The sequence below is a fragment of the Tachypleus tridentatus genome, chromosome 8 (assembly GCF_004210375.1).
Source record: "Tachypleus tridentatus isolate NWPU-2018 chromosome 8, ASM421037v1, whole genome shotgun sequence".
In the NCBI taxonomy this organism is placed as follows: domain Eukaryota; kingdom Metazoa; phylum Arthropoda; class Merostomata; order Xiphosura; family Limulidae; genus Tachypleus; species Tachypleus tridentatus.
In genome coordinates this window covers 42,256,569-42,268,827 of record NC_134832.1, presented here as the reverse complement: position 1 = coordinate 42,268,827, position 12,259 = coordinate 42,256,569, and the positions used below count along the sequence as shown (strand labels likewise).

At 30.4% G+C, this 12,259-nt stretch overlaps 1 protein-coding gene across 29 annotated transcripts in view; it reads right to left on the bottom strand.

Moving 5' to 3' along the window:
- LOC143222270 (plasma membrane calcium-transporting ATPase 2-like) overlaps window positions 1-12,259 on the bottom strand; it is a 251,808-nt gene that overhangs the window by 62,518 nt on the left and 177,031 nt on the right. For 25 of the 29 annotated variants that reach the window (XM_076448541.1, XM_076448542.1, XM_076448543.1 and 22 more), the window contains 4 exons: window positions 8,761-8,802; window positions 4,166-4,357; window positions 2,613-2,815; window positions 1,387-1,522 (listed from right to left, as the gene is read on the bottom strand). In XM_076448541.1, coding sequence (XP_076304656.1) covers window positions 1,387-1,522; window positions 2,613-2,815; window positions 4,166-4,357; window positions 8,761-8,802 — 573 coding nt within the window. The remainder of the gene's footprint in view (window positions 1-1,386; window positions 1,523-2,612; window positions 2,816-4,165; window positions 4,358-8,760; window positions 8,803-12,259) is intronic. The other 4 variants (XM_076448551.1, XM_076448553.1, XM_076448548.1 and 1 more) reach the window with 1 other exon arrangement.

The window sequence follows — 12,259 nt, the reverse complement described above, 5'->3', positions numbered from 1 at the left end:
ATTCACAACAAAACAACATCTCCTTTGCAGAATGCAAGTAGAAAATGGAATCTATATTATAGCAAATACAGATATCTTTCATGGACTTCTGCACATTTTGGATACTTAGATAAGCCTAAGAAACTGCTATCCTTACATAGTTGATAAACTTTGGAAAAAAATTGTGTGTGTGTGTGGGGGGGAGTGACTTCACTGTATTGCCACCTGCTGTAAAAAATACACTGTAAAACAACAGTCTCTAATTAGAGTCAATCAGAGGTATAGTATAATTAGTGGTGGAAATTAGATGTAAGGTCAAGGCATGTATCCTTCTGTAGTTACCACACACCATAAACAATCCTCTGTAGAAGAGATGTAGATATTCAAACCTATTGGACTGAGGCTGCTTTCTTGTAGTGCATGAAATTTTGTTTTACATTATTATTTATACAGCATTGAATTTCCTGTTTATAATGTGTTCCTGAAAATATCTTGAAGGTTGATTTGTTCTTTGACTGAAGTAGTACTGAGGTTCGTTAGTGACGTTACGTACAATTTGTTTTGCTCTATACACAAAAGACTGGCTTTTATGTGTGCAGTTTTATTTGGTTTAAGAGTTAAAAATTTACTTGCCCAAAATGACTCTGAATTATTTAATGGCATTTAATGCAAAATTTACGAAAGTCTAAGGATGATGGTACATTTTAACAAACTGACAATTACGAGCAACCTGTCCATTTGGAACAGCATCCATGACATTTAGTTTATCTTTCAACAACAAAATAATAAGGCATTTATCAAATATAAAACACAGATTTATAGTACTGCTATTTCTGTGTAAATTAATCAGAAAGAAACAATACAGTGCTTTATGACAGGTATAACTGTGGGTCACTGTTATGAATGTTACTCACCACAGATATAACACTGGCTCACTGTTATGAATGGTACTCACCACAAATATAACTGTGGCTCACTGGTATGTTTGGTATTTACCACAGGTATAGCTATAGCTCACTGGTATGTTTGGTACATACACATATAATTGTGGCTCAGTGGTATACTTGGTAATTACCCATGATATAACCATGGTTCACTGTTATGGTACTTATCAAAGGTATAATTGTGGCTTATGCTTGTGATACTTAACACAGAAATAATAATGGCTCACTGTTATGGTTCTTAGAACAGGTATAACTGTAGTTCACTGTTTAGGTACTCACCACAGGTATAGTTCTTACATAAAATCATGATACTTACTGCAGGTGTAATTCTGATACTCTACTGTAGTACAGTATATATCACAAATATAATCCTACAATCACAGTACTTACACTAATATAATCTAAAATAACTATCTTGTACTATTAAAAACTGTTACATGTTTAATTCTCTCAAGATACTCACCACAGATGTAACTCTGAACAACTGTCATGCGGTTTGTAGTTAATGTACCAGTTTTATCTGAACAAATTGCTGTAGCATTGCCCATTGTTTCACAGGCATCCAAATGTCGGACTAGGTTATTGTCTTTCATCATTTTCTGTCAATATAAAGTATTGAAAAAACAAAATCATATAAAATAAAACTACAGTTGTTTATAACTGTTTCAGTTCATAAACATACCATTATTTTCTCATAGCACTTATGTATGGGGTGTTATCATTAGTTTGTTACACTCAAAAGCAGACATTTATTCTTTAAAGATATATGTAATAATACAATATTAACTATTGCAAAATTTCTCAAACGACTACACACATATGTAGCTTGATGGTTTGTTTGTTTTTTGTTTTGTTTTATAGAAACAAAACCACCACATAATCAAACCACAAATTTTAGTGTTGTAAGTCCATATACCTATTGTTGTCCCATCAGGAGAGAAATAGCTTGATAGCATTCTTTCTGAATTTCTACTTTTCTTTAATTGATATACATTACAGAAACTACTGTAAAGATTAAGAAGGAAACTACACCAAAATCTACTTGATCATACTTATATCTAAATCTGCAACAAAAGCTAAGTTACAGTAGATCACTATTTACTCAATCACAAATTAACAGTTCTAGTCTCGTTACAAGTCAGTAAATGTTGCCAAAAGGTATTTACTGGAATTATCTATTGTTTTAAATCTTTACCATCACCAAGAGAGTGAAAATTGGTTTCTCAAAAAAATATGCAAAAAACAAACATAACTTGTGGCAATACCCCATAAAAAAAAAGTACAGTTGATTCAAGTCAGGCATTGAAATTTCTCTGATGGTAGAAGATATTAATGTCATGCAAAAAACTTTCTGAAAAATTAAAATCTGAGCTTGAATGCTTTTCCACTTTCTTCACTTTGGCCTTTTACCTTCAGTGACAGTAAATTATAAATTTAGAATTAATGTTATTATTTTTTGTAGATGATAAAAAACAACATATCATGAGTGTTTTAAAACTGAGAAAAGTTGCAAAGAATGTGCTTATTAAAATGTAAAGTTTGAATGAAATTATTAAGTTGACTGTACAATGCTAAATATTTAATCACTGTTTTATGACAGCAAACATAGATATTAAAAGTTAAACATTATAAATACTTACTATAATATAAGAGACTGATTCAAATATTACGTATACATATATTTTGTACCTTAACTGAATAGGCTAGTGCCAAGGTGACAGCTAATGGAAGCCCTTCAGGAACAGCCACAACCAGGACAGTAACACCAATGATGAAAAACTTGACTAGGAATTGAGTATAGTATGCTGACCATGATAGTTTTTTTATGACAAACATCTTGATAACAAAACGAATTATGAGGATGATTACCGTTGAAACAGCAATTGTTGAACCTGGAAATAAAAGTAAACATAATTGCACCATGTGATTGTGCACATTATAAGTGTGGCTATATTATTAAGCAGAACTTTGTTGTTTCTTTCTTAGTCAAAGTTCCTAATCATTCCTCGCAAAATCTGGCAAGCTTCATCTAGACTGAAATAGTTTTTGCATATTTTAAAAATAATTCTCTCTTTCTTGTTCCATTAAATTATATATACATATTAATGATTCAACAAAATGTAGGTGGTTTTTATTTAAATACAGTTTTTCCCTTCTAAAATTGATTTAACATGCTGTATATATATAAATATATTAGTTATGCACCAAACTAGAAGTATATCTCACAAAACCCAGTTAGATCTGTTCAACCAAACATAAGTTCTTGAAAATACTGTAGCTTTGTTTTTCTAAGTTTACTTTTGTAAAGACTGCTTCTGGCAAGTTTGAGCACTGAAACTGTTGTCATAACTGAGTATCAGAGTAACAGTTTTAAAGTTTTAAGCTTGAAAGTCACACAAAGGAAGCTTTATTTAAACATTTTAACAGGACAATTTTATATTTCTATCTATTGAAGTGACATTTTTTAAAATTAAACAATTATTTCAATGTGTTTAAAATACTTATATTTTTGGTTAATATTCGTACTACTGAACATACTATTAAATTAAATGTTATAGATATAATTTGTGCTCAAAGGAATTAAATACTGTTGGAAACTTTTAATAAAACAGACACATTATTTATGTAATCTAGAAAATTACATTTTAAGCTAAACTCAATTAAAAAATGAGAAATAAAATATAGTAATATCTATAAAATATGGAAGAAGTAACAATTTAAATAACTTCTCTCAACAGAATGAATAAATATATCAAACTGTAATATAGTATTAGATAAATATAAACTTTTGGCAAACATAACTGAAAGTGTTACATTCAAGATTTTATGTGTGATATAGTTTGTTTAACTTGTAAACATAAGCACAAGGCTTAGATATATATATTTTTTTAAATTTTCATATGAACTACCCCAAAAACATTTTTTGCCTAATTGATCCTACACATTCTCCTGTGTTAGTTGATTATTACATGTGAAACAATCAGTGTAATAAAAGATAAACAAGGGTGAATGGAGTCACTAGTATATTTATTTCTAGCCCATTGGTTAAACCCAGCTACACAATAGATATTTGTAAATGAACTAGGAAAATATAGGCACAAGCACAGGTAAACTGTTGATCAGCATTTAAGTTTGTTCGAAATAAATCAGTATGACATAAGTATAATAACAAAAGGGGAGTTTGGCATAAACACAAATGTAACCTTAATGCTTTCTTTTAATAAGACCTGAAAGTTCTTTACCTGCATAGCCAATCTGAATAGCTAACTTAGTAAGTTTGGCCTGAAGTACAGACTTTTCCTTTTTAGTATTTTGATCTTCATCTAAGTCCCTGGATAGCCTTGGTTCTGGAGTGGTAAGTGCCTCTTTACTATGGTTGTTGGCACTGTTAGCATTGATTAAGGTAGTACTGCCTGATATTGGTGCATCCTCATCTAGATGATTGAAAGACATTTACAAGAAATGAAAACATTTTAGTTAAAAAATATCAACAAAACAACAACCACTTAAACTTTTTTATTCCTTTTATAAATATAACTAACTGTTCTAAAATTATCAATCAGTTGGATGAACTAAATTAATGTATTTTTATAGTTGTTGTTCAATTATAATTTTAAACTACTAAAAATCACACAAAATGTCAGAAATAATATTCTTGAAAATCAAAAAACATCAGAAAAGATAGATAACTTTTTTGATGAAACACTTAAATTGGAAGTTGGTAAAATATAACACCTTAATTTAAACTCTCAGTAGAAATAAATTTAACGGTATGATATGAATCAAAATAAATATGAATTGCATAGATGAGATACAAAAGTTTGCATGCAGAATATGAAGCATTTACACTGTTTACAAATATACATTATAAAAATTGAAGTGGAGAATTAACAACGAGTTATAAATTAAATCTAAAGTTTGTTTTGTGGTGATGAGAAACCCACTTGCTATAAAAATGTATCTCAGGGCAGCTGGTATTAACACTAATAAAGTAGAGAACAACATTTTAACCTTCTTAGGTTGAAACATTGTTCTCTGCTTTGTTAGTAAAAGTGTTAACACCCATATCAGCTGTCCTAAAGTTTGTTTGTTGTTAAGTGCAAGGCTACATCATGGTGTGTCAAAATCTGTTTCTAACAATTGAGCTTACAGACTTACTGATGAGCCACTGGGGAACCAAAACTAAAGTTACATGACAAACTAATTCAGAAAGATTAGATTAATTTTTAATTCAAACAAACGTTTTATTCAACTTGGAAAAAGAACAACAATCACATTAGTTAATATTAAAACAATAAATCAAACAAAACTCATATATGATATTTAGATATAAATAACAACAAGCATAAACTGAATATGTAAAGCTAAATGTGTTATAAGTAAAACCAGAGGTCACTGTGAAAGAATTATAAAACATTTATGTCAGTTCAAAATTAAAATAATAGGATAATTGAAGCTCAATGTGCAGTGGTGGTGCCAAATGGCCAAGCCCCCCTTCAGTTCCCCAACACTGTTACCTACATATATTCATAAAATATGGAAAACATAATCATCATTGTTGCTTAACAATTAACATCAAAGAGACATAGATCTTAGAACTCAACGTCTTCATTAAGATGGAAGTATGTGTCATGCGTCCCATAGCAAACTATGGTGTGACAGAGGATGGCCTCACACTGGAGGTCCACCAGTTGAACCAGCTTATTGCCAGGAAGAAAGACAAGGGGCAGGAAGTATCCACACCATTGGAGCTTGCAACCATGCTGGAGCCATACAAGGATGCCTTCATGGATCTCCACAAACTTGTATGCATTGCTGTGGCCCTGTCTGTCACTTCAGCTGCCTGTGAGAGAAGTTTCTCATGTCTGAAGCTTCTCAAGACATACTTGCACAACAGCAGTGGTAACAACAGCACCAGCAACCTTATGTCGTATCAGTAAACTCCAGGAGGGCAAAACAACTTGATATTGATACTGTTATATACACATTTGCTGCCAATCACCAGAACAGGTGCATTGTTTTGAAGTAATATTGACTATAAACACAACATGATGAAAGATAGTTAGCCTGATAGTGACCTTACTTTTCCTCAGAGTATATTAACTTCACATGGGATAATTCGTTTCTGCTATGTAAACTATGTCTTTATGTTATATTTCTTTTGATTTGTAGCTTTACTCTTAGTGGTATATTAAATCTTCAATCTAAGCTCATCTTGATTTTCTTTATTATTATGTGTTACCTTGAGTGGAATTTAGGTGAGCTTCCTCTTTTACATACACGCATATTTTCATAAACAGATTATTTCTAATTTGTAACAATGAATTATTAATCAGACTATGAGTTTCCAATGAAAACTGCATTGAAAATGCAGTTCAAAATAGCACACCTATCTGAAATGTGCCTTGGTATTTACATTATTATAATTTACCATCTATACTTCATATTGATGGCATTTTGGGAAGCCCCTCCACAATTACCTCAGTCCCCCCTCACCTCCCCCAATGAAAATATCCTGGCACTGCTACTGTCAATGTGGAAAATAATTAGGATAATTATGAATTTAAACCAATAGTTTTATATAAACTGAATAAGAGCAATACAAATGTTTAATTAAACTACACAATTATGTAAACACAGTATGTATCATAAGATGTGTTATTAACTTAAGGAACATTCATTAAAACAGAAATGGGACATTTATATAAATTACCAATTAAAATTAAAGGTTAATTAAAAATTAATGAGAAGCAGATAATTTTTAAAAAATTATGAGAATTTATATTAATGTGCTTTTCTAAGCAAGTTTTAATATTTCCAAGTAACTAAAATTTTCTATAAAATATTTATAGATTTGGCATTCCTCATAAACATAATTGTATATATTTGTATATATTGTATATAATTATGAAAATACACAAAACAAGTAACTGCAGCAAAATTGTCAATTTACATTATTACAATGGACAATTATTTTGAACTTTCTTTAAATGGAGCAGTAGACTTTGTGTTTATGCTACTATTAAATTTATAAATGTATGATTCTTAACTATTGTTCTAGTATTACTTCTCACAATTCAGCAAAGTTACTTGATTTTTTCAGTTTCCAGCTAAATCCATGCAGTCTTAATGAAATTCATATTGAGTTTCTGTGAAGGCCAAGCCATGTATGTAAGTGTAAAATTGGTCTCTTAATATTTCAAGTATTGTTTCATTATAGTGGCTGCATGCTTGGTTTGCTTTGTTAAATTTTGCACAAAACTACATGCAGAATATCTATACTAACTGTCCCTAATTTTAAGTGAAGGGCTAATGAGTAAATGTTGATACCACCCACGACTAACTGTTGGGCAATTCTTTTCTGATCCATGACCCTTAAGTGTTTAGTAAAACGTTTTAATTTGGTGGTAATGAGGATATAAACCACAGAACTTTAGAATTCACAATCCTGTATGCAATCCACTATGCCATGATAAGCTCTGCATGCTTGGAATCACTAACATGGAAGATGAATCTCTGCATAATAGATCTTGTTCCTTGTGGCAATAAAATGAATGGATAAGAATATTAATTTACTCATCAGCAGTCAGGGAACCACCAATTCTGTGTAGATATCAAACGCAACTTCTAAAATGCAACCCATAGATGCATATGTTTCTCAACACGCTTCATTGCAGATATTGTATGATGATGGCATTGAAGCATTCTCTTCTGTTTTTCTTACACAAACTGTCACTGTTATTGCAAAACAATTAAAATTCACCTGTATAGAACCCCCTTCTTCAACATTTCTGATACTGTTGTTTGAAATGTGATATTAATTTCTGCCTTTTTGGCTTAGTTATCTTTCCTAAGTAGTAGGTTCTTTGAATATCTACTCCATTGAGGTCATATCAGGAGTAACTGTATCCTGCAATTCTGAAAGTAATATTCACTCTCGTACTTAAACTATTGATAAGCAGATTTCTATTAAATTATCATGTATCATGTAATTAACAAATTCTGAGTTAATTAAAAATAATTTTTAAAGAGTCTGGGCTTTTTTATATCAACTACTATTATTAACAGTACTAGTTTCACATACACTCAACCTATCATATGGATTAGCTTTTGCTAGTAAAAACTTTGAACTTTATGCAATTTTCATGTGGGATTTCTATTCTAAGAGTCACAAGTAAATTCACTATACTACTACTGGTCATACTTAGTATGACAAACTTCTTTTATAGGTATTATGCTTGTGTGGCACTGTCTGATTGGCTAGATAACTGCCAAAATCATAATGTATTTACTCTGGTGCAGTTCATTTTAATAGAATGAGTAATGCCATATTATTTGCATGTTATTATCATTTTATTCAGTTTCCATTAAACTAATCATGCATAATATTCTCCACACATCAATAAAAAGGCCATATATCTTTTTCTGATACAATTTTCTAAATATTCAGAGGTACAATCAAAACGTTATAAACTAGCAAGTTCAAATGGTGGCTAACATATCTAAATATTAACTAGAACAGCATACTTGTACGATGGTTGTGGTCCTTATATCTAAACATTAACTGGTATAATAAGTTTCTGTGTCTGTGCATCAAAACATCAACTGTTACACTAAAATGTTGAATAATATAAATATATTAAATGATTTATGAAGTTGATGATATTCTGCTTTAAATGAAATATAAAAAAAATATATACTTATTTATAATCCAGTATTTTAGAACAATAATTGCTCTATGAAGGTGATGCCTAATACTTTCTGACAAGTATATGTTTTATCTGTTTTATAGCTATAGTTCATGAAATAAAAGTATGAAATATATAAAAAGTATTACCTTGGTTATTCTTCTTCAACCTTTTCATCTTTTTCTCTTCTGCTAATAATATGCAAACCAGTACAAATAATGCATATCAAACCAATGTAACAAACAACACAGTCACCATTTTGTCCAAGAAACATTTAGTTGTCCTACTAGAACAGTAAAGAAGCCATTGCTAGACTATTTTTTGGCATTCAATACATTCACAGATTCTTCTAATATTAAGCATTATTACAAACTCTTTATAATTTTCCTAGAGTCTTTAAAATTAATCAATACCACATAAAGAATCTTATTACATACATTAGTAGAAATTCCAGACGATTTTAGGAATAACTTAATATTTTTGATGAATAATAATTCATAAACACTATATATTTTATACAAGTATATTTACTAAGCAACAACACTGTAATTACAGTAGAGAAACAAAAGCATTTCACAAATTATACTTTTATGTATTCTCATCAATTTAGAATTATGCTCTAAGTGTTTCTAGTGTGAATGGTTTTAAAAATAAATTGTATGAAGAATGTTTTTGTGTTAAAACTGTTGACTGTGCATTCCAAACTTTCTTCTGTTTGTGTGGCTATATGCAGAGGTGTTGAGAAGCACGTCGGGCCCCGTGGATAATTATGCAACCAGGCCCCTTTCTAAAGTCTTTATAAATTCATGGTACATTCATGGGCACATGAAGTGTTCTTCTGGTGGGCAGAAGCTAAAAGTGTTGAGAATTTATATTTTTTGAGATAAAGCTTCTTCCCATAGTACTGCAATTTTTCCTTAAGTATATTATGAAAATGAGAATACATTATTCTTCCTTCCATATTTCCCTGGGCCCTGTGGCTGTAGCCCCCTCTACTCGTCAGGCCTGGCTATATGACTGCAACAGAAACATTCAATCTGTTTTGATAAGCCAAAAGCATATCCAATATCTAATACCAAAACAATTCCTTTACCAGGTAGAAGAAAAAATAAGCAGTGAAACTCCCATCAAAATCTGCCCAGATAGAATAAAAAAAAAGACACCCCCAAAAAAAACAACAGATAAATAGAAATTAATGTTCTATCTAAGCAGGCCTGATGAATAAAAACATTGGGTGGTTGTGACCTATAATATACAAAAAAATAAATGAATTTATATATATATATATACTCATTGTGCTAGAGATACCTAATGAGGCAATAAAGAATGATGAGATTTAAAGTATTAGTAGTCTTACTGTGATGTAAAAGCAAACAAATCTTATTATACTATCTCTGCCAGTTATGGGCCAGGCCTTCTAAAGTATCCAGTTAGGTGTCACCAGCATTCTGATGTAAATTTCTTTGAGCACATACCTTACCCAAACATATAATACTTTCTAACTGATAAACAATGGACAGAGTTTTCCAAACATATATAACATGTTGGGTTTGTGTTATGTTTTTCCACAAAACCAAGGAAATAAACAATAATGGGATGTTAAAAGTAGCAAAAGTAGCAGCACATCACCTGCAGGTAAAAAACATTTCAAAGTATATTTCAGGGTATGATAATTTGGAGCTTGTTACAGAATTTATTTTTTAAGCATGTGATCTCCATTATGCATATATCTTGTGTAGATACTCAAACTATATCATTTTGTTATATCATTATACAAGTCATTTGATGTTATCAAAAACTGAAAGGGCAAAAGTCAATTGCATCCTTTAATATAAATTACTGAACATGAAATTGCTTGAATTCCTTTACATGTTCTCCTTTACTTCAGTTTTGTTTTATTGGGGAACATATAGAGTGCATAATGCTTTTTCCACCACATTTAGTTTGTACCATGTGTAGATGATTAGAGTAGAATAGATTTGAAATGTATTCTCACAAATCAACTCATTTTTCTGCAAGAAAAATCCTTGAAAGCAAGATTACATAACAGGTGTGTAACTCTTTAACTGTGTTACTAACATTCAGATAGTGCGAGTGGTAATATTTATGAGTTTAAATAACTGATAAATTACAAAGTTAAATCTGTGAATGGTGTCTATTTATAAAACCATAATTGGGAACACGATAAGAAACATGTAAAGAAGTTTACAGAATTGGTAAAAAAAGATCATTTTAATGTAAAACCAAAACCTTACATTTATACTTTGTACTTCATAGTATAATGCCACATTATAATAAAACCTTACATTTATGATCAGTGGAAGTAGTCTAAAACAAAATAACTATTATTATTAGCCTGCTATAGCTACATTTACTGTAGAAATGTAATAAAAATCACAATTTCTACACCTGTCTTGGCTAATATACAATTTGTTTGCTTTTTGTCTTTTTACTTCAGGTACACTATAATACGGTAAAGAAAATACATGTAAAAACCAGTATTCATCTTCACCAAAGTTGAAAAATACGACAGAATGTAGCCCAGGTTCCAGATTTTTGGCACAAAGTTTTTCAGCAGTTGTATCTTCAAGAACTGTATAAATCATACTTATATTTTTTTCAACATTTTCCAGCTGAGAAATGGACACTTAAGAAAGTCTGGGTCTTATTAAAGTATCTTCTACTTATTACCTAGTAAATGATTGACATGGATAGCATTTCAAATAACACTTTTTTATATTGTAACTCAGCTAGCCTAAAGAATGCTATTATTGAGCAATCTGTGTTATAAATCAACTCTTCAGCTGTGGCTTATAGTCTACTGTGTAATCTGTGGTATAAACCAACTTATGAGCTGTGTTTTATAGTCTTCTGTTTAAACTGTAGTATAGACCAAGTCTTCTGTGTAATCTTTGGTATAAATGTGTGAGCTGTGATTTATAGTGTTTTGTGAGCTGTCTGTAATGGATTTACTATTATATATTTATTTTGATATCTGCATTTGTTTCAGTTTGTTTCACATGATGTATATTGTTGGATGTGTATTGCATAACTGCTGCCTGTTCTCTAAATTTATAGAATATTCTCAAGAGTAAGAATCAACAATATATGTTTTATGAAACACTAGCATATCTTTGAATATTCTTGAATTTTCAAGAATCTCACATTAAAGTAGGTAAACATATATATGTAATGTGATATAAAGCAACTCTTGAGTTAATTATATTGTCATACTAACACTCTTTAACATTATATTTTATCAATACTGTTTCAATTAAAAACAATTCTAATTTATGATCATAAACTGAGCAAGTGTGTTACTTTGATTTTTTTATACATGTGCAATTTTTTTATATTTCTGCTAATCTGACACCATGATACACTTGATATATTAGGGATAGCCTATTATTGTCAACAGTACATTTTTTATTAGCAGAAAAGTGTTGAATACATGGTTTGAGGTAATCATGTTAACCACAAAACTGTTTCTCATGTATCTCAATGCATTTATGTAAAACAGAAAAGAAAAGAAAAGAAAAGCATTTAATTTCTTAATTATGCATTGATGCACACAGTGGAAAAACAAAATAAATTAATTACCTCTAGCAACTACATAGACCTAATAGTTAAGACTGCTTCTAGCAACAT